Source organism: Bufo gargarizans, chromosome 11, assembly GCF_014858855.1.
Source record: "Bufo gargarizans isolate SCDJY-AF-19 chromosome 11, ASM1485885v1, whole genome shotgun sequence".
Taxonomy (NCBI): Eukaryota; Metazoa; Chordata; class Amphibia; order Anura; family Bufonidae; genus Bufo; species Bufo gargarizans.
In genome coordinates, this window is record NC_058090.1 from 47,131,805 (window position 1) to 47,150,753 (window position 18,949).

An 18,949-nucleotide genomic window follows, 5' to 3' on the forward strand; every position below is an offset into this window, starting at 1 on the left:
GACACATCTGCATCGTTAATAGTTCCCCTTATATTCCTACGGAGGTTACATCTAAAAATCTGTGCAGCTATGATCCAATTCAGAGACCATGATGTGTTTTGCGAATCCCAGTTTTTCCATCTACAGTATTTCAAAATCTGCAATAAACTCTTAACAACAAAAAAACACACCAAAATGCACCTAAACCTAAAATAAGCACTTGTTTTTTTTCGCCATGTGTGAGGACACCCTAATTGTCAGATTATTATTAGGCTTAATAATCAGTACAGAAACTGGAGGATTTTAGGATTTAAAATAAATACGTTAAGCATAAAAACTTGATTTGAGCACAAGGTCATTTTCTGCTGAGGCATTCCCTTTAAAGAAGCACTCCGCGATTGTGTATAGTGCAGGAAGATACATTATTAAAAATCAGGTAGAGGCTCTTGTGTATTCCCTGTGCACGCCTGTTTTATTTGATGTGCAATTTGTGGCTTGTCAGCCATCATGATTCCCTCTTCCCTTCGGATATGCTTTTTCTAAAGAATCCTAAATTTGCCATCATGCATAGAGGGGGGAGGAGGGGGGGGCAGAGTCTCACTGCACTGCTCTGTGTAAGGGCAGAAAGTAACGGGCCAGTGACACGCTGCTACCCCCTCACACTGCAGGTTCTCTATGTTCTCCTATGTGATACAGCTTGAGGTGGAAAGACTAAGGCCCCTTTCACACGGGCGAGGATTGCTTGAGGTGAACGCATTGCACCCGCACTGAATCCTGACCCATTCATTTCTATGGGGCTGTTCACACGAGCGGTTATATTCACGCATCACTTATGCGTTGCGCGAAAATCACAGCAAGCTCTATTTTGTGCGTTTTTCACGTAACGCAGGCCCCATAGAAATGAATGGGGTTGCGTGAAAATCGCAAGCAAGTGCGGATGCGGTGCGATTTTCACGCACGGTTGCTAGGAGACGATCAGGATCATTATTATTTTCCCTTATAACATGGTTATAAGGGAAAATAATAGCATTCGGAATACAGAATGCTAAGTACAATAGCGCTGGAGGGGTTAAAAAAAATGTGACTCTTCATCCACTTGATCGCGCAGCCGGCATCTCTTCTGTGTGTCTTCTGTGCTGTGTGCAGGAACAGGACCTGTGGTGACGTCACTCCGGTCATCGCATGATCCATCACCATGGTAAAAGATCATGTGATGACCGGAGTGACGTCACCACAGGTCCTGTTACTGCACACAGCTAAGATGAAGACAGAAGGAGATGCCGGCTTTGCGATCAAGTGGATTAAGGTGAGTTAAATTTTTTATATTTTTTTTAACCCCTCCAGCGCTATTTTACTATGCATTCTGTATTCAGAATGCTATCATTTTTCCTTATAACCATGTTATAAGGGAAAATAATACAATCTACAGAACACCGATCCCAAGCTCGAACTTCTGGGGTTTGGGTACCAAACATGCGTGATTTTTCTCACGCGAGTGAAAAACGCATTACAATGTTTTGCACTCGCGCTGAAAAATCACGTGTGTTCCCGCAATGCACCTGCACATTTTCCCGCAACGCCCGTGTGAAAAAGGCCTAACTAGTGTGAAGCTACATCCCATAGAACTACACTGGAGAGTCAGCACACACAGATAGTACAGACAGTGTGAGTCAGGAGGTTCTTATAACCTGAGCTAATTACTGTATACACTTACCTACTCTATATCTGTGCTCCTGCTCCTTTAGCTAGGGGAGACATTATATCAACAGAATGCAGGCATAAACATAAGAAGGTGGAGTGGGGAGAGGCCTGAGAGCTGCCAGGAGGGCCTTTACTGGTGATAATGTCATCCTGTAGGTCACAGGAAGTCAGCCACAGGGGAGAGACGGAGTTCCTCTTTACACATTACAGCAAGGAGTCAGACTTCAAATCATATAACCTGGTTGCCATAATGAAAAGGTTCAAAATGTATGGCTACTGAGTTAGGTTGTAACAGATTACACTAGAATGCAGTAGGGGAGTTAGTAATATATGTAAAATAAACAGGAGTACTTCTTTAAGGAGCCCCAATGGTTCAGGTCTTGAGAGTTTCCTTTAGGAATGGAAGTCACTGAAGTAGCAATAGTAAATATATCGTCTGGACAAAATTGCCGCAGGACCGTTTGGGCTTTGAAAATCACATGGCAGATTTGTTGCAGAAATTTCTATGACTGTCCCATGTATTTGAATAGTGTTTCCCCCCAAATGAGTGGGGATGATTTTCAACTTCTGTAAATAATCTGCTGTGTGTGAATACACCCTAAGGGTATAGCCTAGGGATTCAATGGGAAGACATGTAGAAGATAAAAATAAACCAGCTCACCAACTATGAAAATGATCCATGCCCTCATGATCGAAGGATGATCCAGCACGCGGTAACATCCATCTTCAGGAATGAGGCGCTAAAGCCCAAAAGTTAACATCTAAGGCCCGCTTCACATAAGTCTGGTGATCTGGTGCAGAAAACGCTTGATTGAGACGAGATCTGGTCCTGTCGTTTTCTATGGGATTGTTCACATTCATCCAGTGCGGGGAAAAAAACCTGTCCGGACACAAGTGACTTACAGTATGAGCACGCAGCCCTACTTGTGTCCGGTACGAGTGGCCTCAATCCTAGCATAGTCAGTAGTGTTATGTAGGTTACAGCCGCACATAGCAGCCGGAGGAAATCTGTGCCTTCAAATCGACGTGGTTCACAAATTGTTTGTTAGCGGCCGGGTGATTTTGCAGGTGAACAGCAGTCGGCCGCGCGGTTTTGTGGGAAACACCACTGTTTACGTTCAAAATGGTGCAGCCACTAATAATCAATATGAAAACCAGTCTGCGATAAAATCACTTACTGGCCACATTGTAGCAGCAGCTGCTGGGTCCTACTACTAACCATACTGCTAACCATGCCAGTCCTACTACTAACTATACTACTAACCATGCTAGTCCTACTACTAACCATACTACTAACCATGCTAGTCCTACTACTAACCATGTTAGTCCTACTACTAACTATACTACTAACCATGCCAGTCCTACTACTAACCATGCTAGTCCTACTACTAACCATACTACTAACCATGCTAGTCCTACTACTAACCATGCTACTAACCATGCCAGTCCTACTACTAACCATACTACTAACCATGCCAGTCCTACTACTAACCATGCTAGTTCTTCTACTAACCATACTACTAACCATGCTAGTCCTACTACTAACCATACTACTAACCATGCTAGTCCTACTACTAACCATGCTAGTCCTACTACTAACTATACTACTAACCATGCCAGTCCTACTACTAACCATACTGCTAACCATGCCAGTCCTACTACTAACTATACTACTAACCATGCTAGTCCTACTACTAACCATACTACTAACCATGCTAGTCCTACTACTAACCATGTTAGTCCTACTACTAACTATACTACTAACCATGCCAGTCCTACTACTAACCATGCTAGTCCTACTACTAACCATACTACTAACCATGCTAGTCCTACTACTAACCATGCTACTAACCATGCCAGTCCTACTACTAACCATACTACTAACCATGCCAGTCCTACTACTAACCATGCTAGTTCTTCTACTAACCATACTACTAACCATGCTAGTCCTACTACTAACCATACTACTAACCATGCTAGTCCTACTACTAACCATGCTAGTCCTACTACTAACTATACTACTAACCATGCCAGTCCTACTACTAACCATACTACTAACCATGCTAGTCCTACTACTAACCATACTACTAACCATGCTAGTCCTACTACTAACCATGCTACTAACCATGCCAGTCCTACTACTAACCATACTACTAACCATGCCAGTCCTACTACTAACCATGCTAGTTCTTCTACTAACCATACTACTAACCATGCCAGTCCTACTACTAACCATACTACTAACCATGCCAGTCCTACTACTAACCATACTACTAACCATGCCAGTCCTACTACTAACCATACTACTAACCATGCTAGGACCTACTACTAACTATACTACTAACCATGCCAGTCCTACTACTAACCATACTACTAACCATGCTAGTCCTACTACTAACCATACTACTAATCATGCTAGTCCTACTACTAACCATGCTACTAACCATGCCAGTCCTACTACTAACCATACTACTAACCATGCCAGTCCTACTACTAACCATACTACTAACCATGCTAGTCCTACTACTAACCATACTACTAACCATGCCAGTCCTACTACTAACCATACTACTAACCATGCCAGTCCTACTACTAACCATACTACTAACCATGCTAGTCCTACTACTAACCATACTACTAACCATGCTAGTCCTACTACTAACCATGCCAGTCCAACTACTAACCATACTACTAACCATGCTAGTCCTACTACTAACCATACTACTAACCATGCTAGTCCTACTACTAACCATACTACTAACCATGCTAGTCCTACTACTAACCATACTACTAACCATGCCAGTCCTACTACTAACCATACTACTAACCATGCTAGTCCTACTACTAACCATACTACTAACCATGCCAGTCCTACTACTAACCATACTACTAACCATGCTAGTCCTACTACTAACCATACTACTAACCATGCTAGTCCTACTACTAACCATACTACTAACCATGCTAGTCCTACTACTAACCATACTACTAACCATGCCAGTCCTACTACTTCAAATTGTTTTTTATTGTTTCGTAGAGATACGAAAAATATACTGAAAGTCAATAAAAGATCTGCATTGACAATGTCTTGGATACATCAGCATGCTTAAGTAACAGCCAATACATTAGATACATCGATATTAATCATGCCAGTCCTACTACTAACCATACTACTAACCATGCCAGTCCTACTACTAACCATACTACTAACCATGCTAGTCCTACTACTGACCATACTACTAACCATGCCAGTCCTACTACTAACCATGCTACTAACCATGCTAGTCCTACTACTAACCATGCTAGTCCTACTACTAACCATGCTAGTCCTACTACTAACCATGCTAGTCCTACTACTAACCATGCTAGTCCTACTACTAACCATGCTAGGACAGTATGACAGGGCAGGTGTGCCTGAAACGTGTAGCAGTTTTCACCACCTTTGTGTCCATCCATATCTATCTGTCTGTCTATGAGTCTCGTATCTAACTTTCTAATATCTATCTGTGTGTAAGTCCGTCAGTCTATCCATGACCTTATCTATTATCCTATCTATCTCATATCTATATCATTAGGGATGAGCGGCAGGGGCAATGTTCGAATTTGAGATATTTCGTGAATATTTTGCCATATATTCGAGAATCCGCTATCTCCAGTTAATTTTCTCTTGATAGCGGAAATCGGCAATTGAAAAATTTGCATTACGAAAATTCGCAATCAACACTCCTTCTAAAGTCAAAGATATTGCAGCCTTCTCATTGGCCCATAAGCTAGAAGAAGGGAGGGATCATGTGTACTGAATAAAAAAAAATCTCGAATATTCGAAATTATGAATATATATCACTATAGTCTAAATATTCACAATACAAATTCACAATTCGAATATTCGCAATCAACACTACATATCATAACTATCTAATCTATCATATATATAGAAATCTATCTCTTCACCCCTCTGTCACCTAATATCTATTTATATCATATCTGTCTATCTTATATCTATATTTACATCATATCTATATCAATCAGAAGACTTCTGGGTTGCACATAGCAGAGAGGCGATGCACAGGACATCCCAGACACAATGTAGCAGTAGGTAATGCAGTACAACACCCTCACACAGAGTGCCTCTGCCACCCTCATATCGCACAGATTCCCTCTGCCACCCTCACACAGAGTCCCTCTGTCACCCTCATATCACACAGAGTCCCTCTGCCACCCTCACACAGAGTCCCTCTGCCACCCTCATATCACACAGAGTCTCTCTGCCACCCTCACATAGAGTCCCTCTGCCACCCTCATATCACACAGAGTCCCTCTGCCACCCTCATATCACACAGAGTCCCTCTGCCACCCTCATATCACACAGAGTCCCTCTGCCACCCTCATATCACACAGAGTCCCTCTGCCACCCTCATATCACACTCATATCACACAGAGTCCCTCTGCCACCCTCAGACAGAGTCCCTCTGCCACCCTCACACAGAGTCCCTCTGCCACCCGCATATCACACAGAGTCCCTCTGCCACCCTCATATCACACAGTCCCTCTGCCACCCTCATATCACACAGAGTCCCTCTGCCACCCTCATATCACACAGAGTCCCTCTGCCACCCGCATATCACAGAGTCCCTCTGCCACCCTCATATCACACAGAGTCCCTCTGCCACCCTCATATCACACAGAGTCCCTCTGCCACCCTCATATCACACAGAGTCCCTCTGCCACCCTCATATCACACTCATATCACACAGAGTCCCTCTGCCACCCTCAGACAGAGTCCCTCTGCCACCCTCACACAGAGTCCCTCTGCCACCCGCATATCACACAGAGTCCCTCTGCCACCCTCATATCACACAGTCCCTCTGCCACCCTCATATCACACAGAGTCCCTCTGCCACCCTCATATCACACAGAGTCCCTCTGCCACCCGCATATCACAGAGTCCCTCTGCCACCCTCATATCACACAGAGTCCCTCTGCCACCCTCATATCACACAGAGTCCCTCTGCCACCCTCATATCACACAGAGTCCCTCTGCCACCCTCATATCACACAGAGTCCCTCTGCCACCCTCACACAGAGTCCCTCTGCCACCCTCATATCACACAGAGTCCCTCTGCCACCCGCATATCACACAGAGTCCCTCTGCCACCCTCAGACAGAGTCCCTCTGCCACCCTCACACAGAGTCCCTCTGCCACCCGCATATCACACAGAGTCCCTCTGCCACCCTCATATCACACAGAGTCCCTCTGCCACCCGCATATCACACAGAGTCCCTCTGCCACCCTCAGACAGAGTCCCTCTGCCACCCCATCACACAGAGTCCCTCTGCCACCCGCATATCACACAGAGTCCCTCTGCCACCCGCATATCACACAGAGTCCCTCTGCCACCCGCATATCACACAGAGTCCCTCTGCCACCCTCATATCACACAGAGTCCCTCTGCCACCCTCATATCACACAGAGTCCCTCTGCCACCCTCACACAGAGTCCCTCTGTAACCTGTCCCTCTGTCACTTCTATTTTTCAATAGAACCTTTCTCTGGACTGTGACTACATAAGGATTATTACCAGTATAGCAGCCTGTGCCTGGCCACAGAGGACTATCCTCAGTACTGCAGAGGCCGGGAGCAGATCGCCCTCTCCCCTGCAACCTCCCAGCCTTCTCTTGCTATCCCAGCTGCAGATGCAGTGAATAGAACCTCCACCCCCTATGTAGTGAATGGAACCTTCACACCAATCTGTCCTGATGCGGTGAATGGAAACTTCACGCCGCTCTGTCCAAATGCAGTGAAAAGAACTTCGACCCGGCTCTGTCCTGATGCAGTGAATGGAACCTCCACCCCGCTCTGTCCTGATGCAGTGAATGGAACCTCCACCTGCTCTGCCCTGATGCAGTAAATAGAACTTCCACCCCGCTCTGCCCTAATGCAGTGAATGGAACCTCCACCCGGCTCTGTCCTGATGCAGTGAATGGAACCTCCACCCGGCTCTATCCTGATGCAGTGAATAGAACCTCCACCCCGCTCTGTCCTGATGCAGTGAATAGAACCTCCACCCCGCTCTGTCCTGATGCAGTGAATAGAACCTCCACCCCGCTCTGTCCTGATGCAGGGAATAGAACCTCCACCCCGCTCTGTCCTCATGCAGTGAATGGAACCTCCACCCCGCTCTTTCCTCATGCAGTGAATGGAACCTCCACCCCGCTCTGTCCTCATGCAGTGAATGGAACCTCCACCCGCTCTGTCCTCATGCAGTGAATGGAACCTCCACCCGCTCTGTCCTCATGCAGTCTGTATGTCCACAACTTCTAGTCTCTTCTGCTTTAGATGAGACGAGTTTGTCATTTCTTGCAACTGGTTATCTAAATACACTGCAGCCATTTATCTCAGATATCAAATAATAATAAAAAACACTCAGCTCTGCTACATCTCTAGGGGCCTGCGGCTGCCTTCATCTGAAGAAAACATACAAAAAGATTGCCCATCATTACATTTGCTTCCCCCTTTTTTGCAAATAATTCATATATTTAATTTGTACTCGAAAACATGATTTTTCTCTTTTTAGATTGATTTAGTGTTCTCTGTATTTTTCTGCTGGGTTTCTTTTAGTGCGTTCATTTTAATCGTGATTGTATTGTTTTTTTCCTTGCTATCTAATGATGATCACTACTGTACCGATAGCTATTTAGCTTTTGAGAGACTACAAATCCCAGCAAGACCGTTAACTATGAAAAGCTAAATAAGAAATATAATTCATAAATAATACATATAATAGAAATAATTCAAGTTGCACCTACTATCCTCCCAGGTTAATAAACAATCTAATATACATAGATATTGTCTGTATAGTGTTCAGAGAAATAGCAAAACCGATAAGGAAACTTACCTGTTATTCTTGGGATATTTTGTGATATTTTATTTTCTAATAATTATAATATATATATATATATATATATATATATATATATATATATTGTAATTATTAGAAAATAAATAAAATGTCACAAAATATAAGAGGTAAGTTACCTTATCGTTTTTGCTATTTCTCTGAACACTATACAGACAATATCTATGTATAGACATGTATGTTGCACTATATATCTATAGATATATGTATACCTCCCAGCGTTATTGGCTATGCTTGGCTGTGGAGATGTATGTGCATAGCCGTGTACACAATGCTAATAAACCGACCGGCAAGAAACCTTGGAACACAGACTCAGTTCTCACGTCTGCATTTATATCTTTCTTTTATTTATTTATTTTTTTGTTTGTTTTTGCTTTTAAAAAATCAAAATATTTTAATTACAATTCCATTTATAAAATTAAACTTATTTTGAACAATTTGCTTATTTTTATTTTTTATTGAACCATTATTTAAACCATTTCATAAGAAAAACCAAAGCGGGTGTGGGGAGGAGGAATACATGCAATAAATTACGAATATCCGGGGGGGGGGGGGGGGGGGGGAAACGAATAATCATCTCCATAAAAAAAAAAAAAGACCCCAGTAAAAACAATAAAGAAAAGACCCCCTGCTCTCACTTGTCCCACTCCCTTGGGGGGGCTATAAAAATCTGTATGTATTGTATAGGAATAGCTAGGTAGGGCGTGGGGTGACCCCAGTAGACTCTTGTTTGCTCATGAAGTGACCTATGTTTTTTTTTTTTTTAATATAACACTATAAGAAATAAAATGCAAACAAATACAATAAAAGGAGAAAAAATCATTTCTAGCAAAGCTAAACCATCAGTGGGACGTTTTACTGCCAGGCTTAAAACCAGCATAGCATAGCCTCAATATCCAGTTATTCTTCCCAGTAACAAAATGAAATCCAAGGCAAGGTCACCCAAGTAACACAGACCTGAAGCAAAGTAGAAATGTAACTTTTTCACAGCACAAATGTCCTTCACAATTTTGGAGTAACTATATATATATATATATATATATATATATATATAGAAAACCATCATGTGATTTTTTTTTCTTTTCCAATTATTACAACCCTCAGTATGTAAACTTGTCTAGAAACCGATAGACATTTAGCAATATATACAGGATAGACCGTTTCTTTAAATACACCCAGTGGCAGCTTAGTTGACCTCTGTGCTTTATATTACATGGACAGATCTCCAAAAACTGCAGTTCTTCTCTTTCTCATAATAATTCTTGTGAAGCAATAGGTTAATAGAGTAACAGTCTCAGAACAGTTCTACAAAGGTGGTGGTGGGATGGTGTTTCCATCCCAGTCAGGGATGATTAGGATGTATTAAGGACTGGCCTGGAGTAGACCCCTTGATAGTATGTTGGCTCCAGTGCTGAAGGTTCTATAGTCCCTCTTGCAGACATATTACTGCCAAGTGACATGCCTGGCAGGCCCCCACCATAGGAATACTGCTGCAGGGCCTGCTCATAGGCTTTGTAGTCCAGTTTGTGCTGTTGTTCAGAAGAAGACATCAGGTTGTTGATGGAGAAGGGGTGATTGAAGGAGTAATGGGGGTCTCCTTTGAGGTGGAGGTGGGACTCATGGACTAAAGAATGAGTTGTGTGAGAGGGTATAGGTGATGGACCACCTGCCACCTGCGGCTTCATATCTCCATTAGAACCACCGTGGTCCAAGGACTGTGGACTGCTGGATGGGTTAGACATGGAGGAATTGCTGTCCATCTGGCTGGACTTACCATGCACCCGATGTAAAGGGGATGAAGAACCAGACTGGTCTTTCCTGCCATCTTGCCCCCCTTTGCCACACTGCTGCTTCTCGCATTTAAACCTCTTCTGCCTACGGAGATAGCAGCCATTCTCAAACATGTTCCCAGAGTCCGGGTGAAGAGTCCAGTAGGAGCCTTTACCAGGTTTATCTGGGGACCTGGCCACCTTAACGAAGCAATCATTAAAAGACAGTGAGTGCCTGATGGAGTTCTGCCACCTCTGCTGGTTCTGCCTGTAGTAAGGGAAGAGGTCCATGATCCACTGGTAGATCTCACTGAGGGTCAGCATTTTGCTGGGGGCCTGCTGAATGGCCATGGTGATTAATGAGATGTAGGAGTAGGGTGGCTTAGCATGGGGGTAACTTCTTCGGAAAGTTTTAGTGTCTCTGGTCCTGTTTATGTTGGAAGGGGCATAAGCCATGGGGCTCATGCCTGAGTTCATGCTGGAATAAGGGCTAAGGCTGTTCATGGAGGCTTGTTGGGCCGACATTGCATTCATACTGGTAGGGCTGAGAGCGGTGCCCATTGTTGGCACTCCAGATCCCATGCCATTCATAGCGGAGGAAGATCCAGCACCCATTCCAGACATGCCACTGGGACTCAAGCCTGGTGCTAGCCCTGAGTTGGCATATGACATGTTAAAAGATCCTGGTGTCATGTTGTTGCTAGAGCTCATGTTATTCATGGTCATGTAAGTGTTCATAGGCGCCAATCCTTGAGTCATGTTGTTAACCGGGACTGAAGAATAAGCCTGGGAATAGAGCAAGAAAGGCAGTCAAAACATGTCAAATTATAGTAAACCATCAATATATTATTATCAGGGCACTTTATCCTAATACATAGTATCCACTGGCTAAAGTTGTAGATCTACAAGACAAAGTGTTACCATCTTTAAGATACCTGGTGTTGCCATCTTGCAACCTGTTGTTACCGTTTTACAAGATACTTGATGTTACCATTTCCAGCATAAATCATTTTTTAAGTATTTATAACTCTGATACTCATATTGTCACCCCTCATAAATAACCAAAAGACTCAGTTTTATCTCTACCCTTATATCAAATAATTTCGTGTCAAACACACAGTTAAATATTTATGACCAGAAAGAAGAAAATCCTTCTTTTGGAAAATCCTTCTTTTGTATTATTACTACTACTACTATTATTATTACTACCATGATTCTGGAGAATATTTATATATATATATATATATATATATATATATATATATATATATAATTATTAATCTTTATTTCATTTTATGGGTAATATATTTACTCCTGGACAGCAATTTGATTATCTCTCTATGTATCCAGCATCTAAATGTATGTAGAAGACAATACAATGAAATAATATGTGGCCCTTATGGAAAAATTAACTTTTATTATCAGAAATAAGTTTCTATTACTAATGACCTGACCACCCCAGTTGCCCATTATCACCCTGTCTAGTAAAGATTATCCATTCACCTTCCTTGTGTGTTTTCACCTCTATACATTGAATGTCTCATTGTTAGCTAATTCACAGGTATACAATGTAATCTTCTGACTCCAGATAAATGTTCATTAGACATTGTTCCATGCTGGAGTTGCATTGAATATCCTATTGTGTTTCACTTACCATAAACTATAAGGTTTTGGATTGAAGATCAGGTATAGGTAACAATGAATTGTTATCATTAGGGTTAATTATCCGGCTCCCCTTACAGGAGAAGCCATTGAGATTGTGCTCAGTAATTCTGGGAACATTCATGAAAGTTTCAGTGGAGGATGCAAAATGTAATAATAATAATTATTATTAATTCTACTACTACCATTTTTAAATATGGTCAGAACTTTTAAGAGTAAATCCATATGGGCCTGAAGACTCTCCTAAAAAAAGGTTGATATTTTGTGATGGACCTTATTATGTCTCCAGCTCTTTCTAAGCCTGTCACCATCATGGCTCCTATAGCAAATCCACTAAATTATATTATACCCGAAGACTGATCACAATGGGAACGTTGGGTATAGTCTGTGCCATGAATGTGATTATCACTAAACATAAAATTGGGAACCTATTGTAAACCCTATTCCCTGTACAGGAGGAGTGACCAGACTTTTTTTTACTACCACACAGATTGGAAGTTTTCAGCGCTTATTTCTATGGTTTTTCTGTCAACATACAAACCTGACCACTACAAAAATCCTTCATATTATATTATACCTGAAGACTGATCACAAGTATAATCTATGAGATGATTGTAATAATCACATAGTATAAAACTGGGAACCTATTGTAAGCCCAATGCCCTGTACAGGAGGGGGGGGGGGGGGGGGGTGACAAGACTTCTTCTAAAGTACCTCAAGGAAGTAGATGTTTTCAGCTTTATGGTTTATAGATCAACCTACAAAGCTGATCACTTTGGGATCTTAATGATTGCTTCCTTTTAGATTAGGGTCAGCCAGAAGAGCGTCTACAAGACCAGAGAAGAACCTGGCTGACAGATGGCTACACATATATTCTAATATTCCAGGTGGTCCAATCTGAAGGGAACATAATGGCTTCACTTATATCCCAGGTGGTCCAATCTGAAGGGAACATGATTTTTTGGGAATCTATACACTGCTGAAAAGGATCCCTTTAGGGAACAAACTTTGAGATGCTGCTATTGACTAGAGGAACTGGTTCCACCTCAAGGTCTTACCTATCTGCTCCTAAACTGAAACTAAACGAACCAGCGCTTTTAGAAGGTCCGGAAAGTTGATCTACAAGTCAGTGGATAAGTCTTAGCAGTAAATATAAGGAATCACATTCTTACCTCCTGAGTCTCCTGGTAGTAGTTGCTCCAGTCTGTTGTCTCATGTCCTTCCATTTTTACAATTCCTAACATCCTGGATCCCAAGTACCTAAGTGAAACATTCAGACCACTAGTCCAAGAAATGGAGGTGGGAAGAAGCAGTAGCAGCAGTTGGGATGGTGACCAGAAGTGGTGGTGATGAGCAGATTGACAGGCTGCTCTGCTCTGTGTCCCCGAAATCAAATGGCAGCAGGAGGGGAACTGGGAAAGTGCAGGCTGAGCTGATGTGGATCTTACGTTGAAGAAGGGACTTCCCTCTTCCTTCTCTCTCCTCCTCTTCTTCCCTCACTCCCTCCTTCCTCACACACGTCTCTCCATGAGCTGGCAGAACCTTGAAACATGCAGCACAGAGAGCTACACCTGTCTGGCACCCATGGGAGAGCAAACTGAGCAAAGTTCTCTAAAAGGGAGGCCCCAGGTATAGAGATGTGTATCCAGGTGACCCACCCCATGACTAATAACAAGCCAATGGTGAGGAGAGGTGAAGGGACAGCCTCCTCCTTCTGCATGCCCGAGACCTCAGGCTGGGGACAGATCACAATGAAATGTAGAAAGTTTTGTATTAAAGAAGGGGGTTGTGGAAACGGAACCATAATAAAACATGACAATAATAGCAGAAGATAAAAAATATAATACCAGTAATAACAACAATAAACCACATAGTTATAATAATAATGATGAAAATACTAATAACAACAATAAACCACATAATATTACATAGGTGTATTTTATTATAAACTTGTAATAATAATAATATTAAACAATAGTCTTGATAATGATAAATAAACAATATATATATATAATAATGGTAAATTAAACTGATTCGTACATATGTATATATAGTTGTGTAAATAATAATAATTACTATTGTTATTGTTTTTATTTTATTACCTATATTTTACTGTATTTGATTCGCATTATGTTATAAAATATTATTGTTTTTATTGTATTACCTATCTTTTTTTGTATTTAATTTGCATTATGTATTATGCTATCGTTTCGTATTGAATTACCTGTTTGCCAGTAGCATTTTATTACCTACACGTGTGTTTGAATCACTACCTCTAAAAATCCGTCTATATTTTTCATCTTTTTCATGACAGTCTTTAATACGGCTTAATGTCCATCGGGGTTTGTGGCACTACAAGTCTCAGACAGTTTTCCTGGGAGTTTTATTCACCAGACAGCTGTTTAGGAACCGGGGAAAAGACCTTCTCTAGGCAACAAAGGGCACCACCATGGAGAAGACGCAGAGCTTTCTGTAACAGTTCTCACAGGGCAGAACACAAACATCAACCGCAAACACAGAGCCAGCCAGCACACCATTCACACTGAACGGCCAGGGAAGGCAAATAGATGCAAATTCATGATTTATTAAATGGAAAGGTCAGCTCTTACATCAGGAGATTTGCATATTTTTGTTGCAATTGTGAAGGTCTCAGCTGTGAGGGGTTTAGTAACATCTGTTACACCTTATATACATTATTTGCAGAAGCAGTATATTTTTTATTCATTAAATATATATATATATATATATATATATATATATATGCAAACATAGTATTACATTATCCACAGCATTGCACCATGTGAATTTATTTAAACTGCCATAGTAAATTAGTGAATATATATTTATGATATCATTTATATATTGTTTGTCATCTATAGAAAAAATACATCAAAGTTCTGTTTAAGCAAGTACAATATCTCTCATTTGCTTGATAGTGTATATATATTTATATTTATATATCACAAATACTTATACTATACAGCATATCAGAATTTCAATGTAGGTTTTTATATAAAACAAACACTATATAAATTATATAATAAACTATATAAAATAATAAATGAATACCATAAGGTGAATATTCCTATCATTTTCATAACGAATCATTCGCATTGAAATCCATTTCATGTTCTAAATGGAAACATCAAACTAAACTAAACAGATCCATCTTACCAGCAATAATTGTGAATGCCATTCCTATTATTTTCTCAAACTTCAATGATTCATATTTCATTTATTTCAATGAAAGCTTTCCCATGGGAATAAGAAGGATTTCAGTCCCATTTCCAGTGAAAAAGAATGGGGCTGACACTTCATTGTTTGTTGACTCAGGTGAAATAAGGAGTTGACACAAAGGCTGACGCTCTACAGACACACATCCATACTAACAGTAGGGACTGCCTGTCCTGTATGCGGCATTAACCCTCTGTGCCCCTGGAATGATTTCTCCACCTGCAAAACTGGCTAGGTAGAGTGCAGTGTGGATAATAGATTTGTGAATGCCCTGTGATATCCTTGTCTCTCCAGAGGAGAAAAATCTGAATGGTGATCTTAAGAATAAGCATTTAAAATCAGGGAAGCCTGCAGAAGCCCTAGTTAAATGTTAACTGGGATAACATCATAAATCCTTTAACCCATTCTCTCCTGAATGTCTCAAGGCTAAGAATATTTATTTATTTTTTGTATGTGTGTAGATAAATATCCCATGCCACCTATTTGTGTGCCCATACTGCCTAATGTGGTGAATATTGGGCAGGATTTATAATAATTAAACCCTGACCCTTCCAACCACAGGGGCCTTCAAGACATGGAGGAGCCTTCTGTGCTCATCCGTCAGCACCAAAGGTTTGAACAAAAACTGGCATGTGGAGCACTTAAGTTTAAGGTGCAGCTCTGGCACCTAATAGGTTAATGCAAACAGAACTTGGAAATACTTAAAGTATTTTTTTACTTCAAGTTATAATGCAAATACCTCCTCTGAGGGTTACCTCTGAACTATTTCTTAACCTGTGCCCCTCCAGAACAGCGCCATTGAGAGATACCATAGTTCTAGGTGATATTATTAGCATTTTCTTTGTATTTTTTTTTCTTTTTGTTTGATGTATGTCATATAGTTAGATTGTGATTATTCATATTGTTATGAAAGAGAAAAAAAAAGAAAGAAAACACAAAAATACTAGCTCTAAATCAAGCATATGGTTTAGTAGTTCTATAAATTTTAGTTGCTAATAGTAAAGCGCAGACCACTGTGTCACTAAGGAAAACCTTAAACACGATGGGGGACATTTATACAATGTGTTGTCTGTCAGCGCACGTTTTTAGTTGTGCAAAATTTTGCAACTTTTGGCCTCCTGCGCCTTTCCGAAGGGGTGTGGAATTTAGGCCAAGTTTATTTTTTAGATCACTTTAATGTCTCATTTATCTTTTATGACTTTTTAAGAAGTCGCAGATCCACGCCAGGCGTCCCCCTGTTGTACTTTTACTGATATAAAATTGATTATTACTTTGCGCCAAATATAAATTTGGTGTAAGCGCGCGCACAGCAGCTCCAATCTAGAAACTGACCTCAAATACACCTACAATGATAAATTCCTCCCTAGGTGTAGGAAAGGTGAATCTAAAGCCAGACTTGCTTTATTTCCATTACCCTTCGCATGGGTCTCGTGATCTGGTTCAGTTCCCCTTTCGGCGTGGTGCATAAAACTCTGGAAGGAAACGGAATCTAGAAAACGATCCCATAGTTTTCTATGGGATCATTCATCTTCATCACTTGTGATGCCAGAAGTCAAATAACGCCCTGCACGCTGCGTTGTCCAGTCTATGGACGCCGGATCCGTGCACTACATATATATCCGTTGTGTGCGACTCCGTCGCATCTGATATATGAGCATCCAGTCATAGATGCAATAACTTCTCACTACCTGTAGGTGCGACCTGCTTCAAGACAATTCAACTGCTAAGTTTGCAAATATTTATCTTGAGAAAACACATTCTAAAAATGATCAGACTTTAATAATTTTTCCCTTTTCCATCCAAATTGAGGTCATCAGAATAATCAATAAGAACGGAACTCCGCAGAAATTTCATTGTGTGGCCTTGTCAGTTTCATCATTAGGTATGGCAAGTGTAATTAATATTGGCGTATCCTGCTGGTATGATACATTTTTATTGACAGACATTAAGGCATATATGGAAAGATATATTCTAGCCCAGGGGTGTGCAACCTTACAGATACAAAAATAGCCAGAAAAATAAAATCGTATGACTGTCACAAACTATACAATTACACAAATATGAGTGCACACGACATTATTACTGCAATTGAGTTTTTACCTGTAATGTAGGCAACTTTAGTGAGAGTTTTGGCAATTTTCGTTTTTCACAATGTGTCAAATCTGGATTGTATTCAGTCGTTGCTGCTCGAAGCAATTCTTTCCCATGTGTGTCAGTAAGAACAGAGCGATGCTTTGATTTCACATGTTTCAGGGTGCAAAAAACGGATTCACAAACATAGGTTGAGCCAAACATTGACAGAAGCTTCAGTGCAGATAGTTTTTACATTGGGGCACTTCTCCATAGGCACGATTTTCCAAAACTCCAGGGTTCCCTCACTCAGAATTGACCTGAGTCGGTCATCTTCCAAAAGTTCAATCATCTCAATTTGAGTTGTTGCTTCATATGTCACCAGGTTTCATCTGTCACCAGGTTTCAAACAATCTGAATTGGCAGCAAAAGGGTTAACGAGGAATGTCATTTGTGGCCTCTTCAGTTGTAGATCCTGGAATCTGTCCTCAAAGGTCTGTTGTAGGTTTTCAAGAAGTTCTGCTTAGTAAGAAGTTCTCCTTTTTAGGATCTCGGCAGCTTGGGCACTTGCATTTGCCACAGAGGGGAAATGTGTTAGTTCTCCCTTTCTCAAATGAGTTTTAAAAAGCTTGAGCTTGGTAACAAATGCAAAAACTGTTTGCACTAGATCGGGCAGCATCTTTAATTTCCCTTGGAGCTCAAGGTTGAGTCTATCCAGGTTGGTGCAACATGTCCACCAGAAATGCCAGATCCAAAATCCACTGCGAATCAGAGAGCACCGGATAGTCTTTGTGTTTTTCTCCAAGAAACAACTTTACCTGACTCATAAGTTCAAAATTATGAGATATCGGTATCACCCTACCTCTTGAAAGCCACCTTACAGAGCAGTGAAGTGGCAAATCACTGGGAAGGTTCTCATCAAGGTCTGCAATGAGATTTCTGAACCGTCTGTGATTAAGCGCATGAGTGCAAATAAAATTGCCAATTTCCAGAATAGGCATCATGACGTGGTCTAAATTTTGCTCCTGATGAATGATGCGATGAAATGTCCAAAATTCTGGAAAGCGGTCATCACACTTCCATAGCCCGACAAGGCCATTCACAGATCCTATCATGGACGGTGCTCCATCTGTGGTTATGGCTGTGAGTTTTGATAATGGCAAATTTGCCTTTTCAACTACAGTCATCAGGGTCTCTTTCATATCGATGCCACGAGTTCTGTCTGTTAACGGGACAATATCAAGTAGCTCACAAATTCCCCTTCATTGTATGGTTTTTTGGCGCGAGCGATATTCCATGCCAGTTGATAGGATGCAAGAGTGACCGTTTCTGAATGTTTTGTAAGTTTCTTATAGAACTGAGTCTCTTGTTCTGAGTGGAGTTTCAATGCATTTAGCTTGTATTTGCGAAGTTCAGTACCTGCCGGAAAGTCGTGGTCCATTTTAGCATGTTGTGAGGCAAAGTGGCGCTGAAGATTTGAAGCTTTAAAATGTGGTAGTGATTTCTGGCATATCAGACAGAATGGCTTCCCTTTCCTCCCACTCCGGTGGAAATGTTCTGTGTTCATTTTCATATTTATGCTTGGCTTTATGGTGGGGGCTGGCTTTGATTTTGTTTG

The 18,949-nt window shown here is 41.2% G+C and overlaps 1 protein-coding gene across 1 annotated transcript; it reads right to left on the reverse strand.

Annotated features, from left to right (window-relative positions):
• Positions 1-9,315: 9,315 nt before the first annotated feature.
• On the reverse strand, positions 9,316-13,645 carry FOXA1 (forkhead box A1). The gene is made up of 2 exons (XM_044272105.1): positions 13,200-13,645; positions 9,316-11,151 (listed from the first exon to the last, which is right to left on the reverse strand). Exons 1-2 carry the CDS (start codon positions 13,269-13,271, stop codon positions 9,949-9,951), a joined length of 1,275 nt encoding a protein of 424 aa, XP_044128040.1. The 5' UTR covers positions 13,272-13,645; the 3' UTR covers positions 9,316-9,948.
• Positions 13,646-18,949: the final 5,304 nt, after the last annotated feature.